General features: G+C 43.5%; 1 protein-coding gene across 1 annotated transcript in view; it reads right to left on the bottom strand.

Annotated features, from left to right (window-relative positions):
• The window catches only part of col6a1 (collagen, type VI, alpha 1), a 20,689-nt gene that overhangs the window by 13,770 nt on the left and 4,003 nt on the right, over positions 1-2,916 (bottom strand). The window contains exons 9-19 of the mRNA XM_020604536.1: positions 2,732-2,776; positions 2,215-2,241; positions 2,081-2,107; positions 1,910-1,954; positions 1,750-1,803; positions 1,198-1,260; positions 1,054-1,116; positions 913-966; positions 796-831; positions 650-712; positions 378-440 (exon numbers count right to left, since the gene is read on the bottom strand). Of these exons, the coding sequence (XP_020460192.1) occupies positions 378-440; positions 650-712; positions 796-831; positions 913-966; positions 1,054-1,116; positions 1,198-1,260; positions 1,750-1,803; positions 1,910-1,954; positions 2,081-2,107; positions 2,215-2,241; positions 2,732-2,776 (540 nt within the window). The remainder of the gene's footprint in view (positions 1-377; positions 441-649; positions 713-795; positions 832-912; positions 967-1,053; positions 1,117-1,197; positions 1,261-1,749; positions 1,804-1,909; positions 1,955-2,080; positions 2,108-2,214; positions 2,242-2,731; positions 2,777-2,916) is intronic.

Raw genomic sequence — 2,916 nt, 5'->3', positions numbered from 1 at the left:
CAAACTGAAATTCTGAAAGAGGGGAGCGTGCAGGAGTGGGCAGCTCTCTGGGGCACCGGCCAAACCTACTGTTTAAGCTTCTGCCCAATGTGCCCCCCCCCAATGAAATATGGATATACAAGTGCTCACATGTGGACAGAGTGAGAAGCACAACACGCGCGCACACACACACACACACACACACACACACACACACACACACACGCACACACACACACAGGCACAAGTTTTCCTCTTCCACTGGAAAGAAAGGATGGTGTCAGAAAAGAAAGTGGGTGGTCCATTTTTGGGGCTCTGCCTCCTGAAACACTACACAACATGGAAGCAAACAGCGCACTTAGCACCTGTTTGTGCCTATATGAATATATATGTCTTACAGGGGCTCCGTTGAGGCCAGCTGAGCCCTCCCTCCCCTGCTCTCCACGGGGTCCTGGCTCCCCCTAGAAAAAAAAAACAAACAGATGTAGGGTATAAATCACCCAAAAACATTCAATACAACAACAATAGACAAGTATCACACAAGGAGCCAAGTGTCATTAAGGGCAGTGCGGTTGCAGTTGACTCTGTACAAGCACCAAACTGCACATCCCGCCAGTTCCTGACATGCTCACAAACCCTCCTTCTTCCTAACATCCTTTGCGTCACTCACTGGTTCTCCTCTTGGACCTCTGTTTCCACGGGAACCTTGCTCCCCCTTCTCTCCAGCTTGTCCCTACAAGGGATTTTAGAGATGTTAACACATACTTTGGCAGCACAAACTCACAAACACTCACTTAAAGTTAATATTAATCTTACTCTTTCGCCACGGGGTCCATCCTGTCCAGGTGCACCCTGAAATACACACAGCAGGATATTAGCAGTTAGGTCACAAAATTTATATTTTTGCCGTTGTCTAGGAGCTCCATCACTTACATCATCACCACGCTCCCCTTTGTCCCCATTGGCTCCAGGAGGGCCCCGATCGCCCTGTCACAACACAGATATTTATTCATCTATCACTTTTCCTGCTTTGTCATGTGGCATCCTTCTGTGTTTCTCTTTGCATTGATGTACCTGAGGCCCCAGCTGGCCATAGTTTCCAGGTCTTCCTGGTTCACCGTCTCTCCCAGTATCTCCCTGTAATATGTACAAATTAGGTTATTACAGACCATTAAAAGGCTACAATCTGTGACAGCACAAGGATTTTCCAAGTCTTACCTTTGCTCCTTTTTGGCCATAAGAACCAGGGTCTCCCTTTGGTCCAGGCTCTCCCTGGTGGCCCTAGAAACAGAAAACACAGAGACAGACTCACTACTTGATAGCAAACAGCTGAACCCATAACACCCAATCTTGGAGGCTGCTGTTCATGTATGCTCAAATATGCATTGTGTATGTTTGCTTCATTTAAACAATCTGGCAGGAGAGAGTGAAAACAAAGCAGTTACTGAAGAGCCAGGGGCCCCAAAGGCTCCAGAGGCAGGATGTGATGTTGATCCACACCACCAACGATGTTCCTAATCATGCATCGGTGACTAATGGAAAATCAGTAAACAAATGTGCCTGAGAGTCGTACAAACACTGCAGTGTCCTGTCTTGTGCTAATGTATTTAAGACAGAAATCAAACCATTAAAAAGAAACATACAATGTGTGTGTGTACCAATACATATGCATCTGACAGTCTGTGTATTTGGAGTCCCTAAAGCTGCTGTCAGTGTGCTGACATCTAATAAGTGTTTTCCATCTGTTTCACTTTCAAATGTACAACTCACGTCTGATCCAGGAGATCCTTTACAGCCGGAAAGACCTGGGAAACCAGGTTCACCCTAATGAGGAAAACCACAGAAACATATGAGATAATAAACCTCAGTAGCAAAAAGATGAACCAGATGGCCAGCGTTGTTCTGAACGGGTCCTGGATCTATAACTCACCTTGCGTCCATCAATTCCATCGTTTCCCCCTCGACCTTTGTCTCCCTGAAAATGAAAATAAAATACAGGAGATAGAAATAATTAACAAAAGAGAATACAATTAATAACTTCAGAGAAATCACAGAGAAGAGAGCATCCCCCTGAAGATAAGACAAGCCAAGAAAAGCTCACCTTGAAGCCTATGCGACCTTTTTCACCCTGCAGGAAGCACAGACAACATCCGTCAGCCGTGAAACATACAATATAGAACATATACAGCATTAAATTTAAAGTATTATGTTTTTATTTGTGCAGTCAGATAGTACCTTTTCTCCCCTCCCACCACGGTCTCCCTGAAAACAAAGATACACACATAGTTAGCATCACATGATAAGCAGCATAGTGGTCATTGATAAGGTGAGTCAAGTCTAACTCAGAGTTACTGATCATTATGAAGTAAACAACATACAAAAAGCATAAATACATTCAATATAATACAATACTAGACTAGACAGCAGCTTCATGAAGCTTACATCAGACTGACTGAGCTTGCTTTTTGGTCCTGTATCTTCATGTGTAACAAAAACATCCATGTCAATCCATCCCATTTAGTTTGAAAATAGTTATTAAAAACAAAAACAAACTCAGGTACGTTCAATAAACCCCAATGTAACACCTTGTAATGTCGTGTCATCCATTACTCTCAGCTTTTGTAGACATCACTGAGGATACCAAATAAATTTAGCATACAGTTCTTCGCAACCAGAAAGTCTTTGTTTTCAGTCGGTGCTGCGGGACAATAAACACTACTTATGTTGTGTTAGTGGTAGAAGTGTACTCTACCTTCATTCCACTGTAACCAACAGGACCAGGATCACCAACTCTGCCCTGTAAAACAGCAAAGGACAAATATACTATTAGGCTGTGTGCTATGCTAAATTCGAGGACATTTGGTAATTCTTGTCCTATTGCATGTGCATTTGTGTGTTGTTGTTGGTGGAGGAAGAGGATGATGGTAGATGTCACCT

This window comes from Monopterus albus, unplaced genomic scaffold (genome assembly GCF_001952655.1).
Source record: "Monopterus albus unplaced genomic scaffold, M_albus_1.0 scaffold66.1, whole genome shotgun sequence".
NCBI classification, from domain to species: Eukaryota; Metazoa; Chordata; class Actinopteri; order Synbranchiformes; family Synbranchidae; genus Monopterus; species Monopterus albus.
This window is presented reverse-complemented; position numbering and strand designations above follow the sequence as displayed.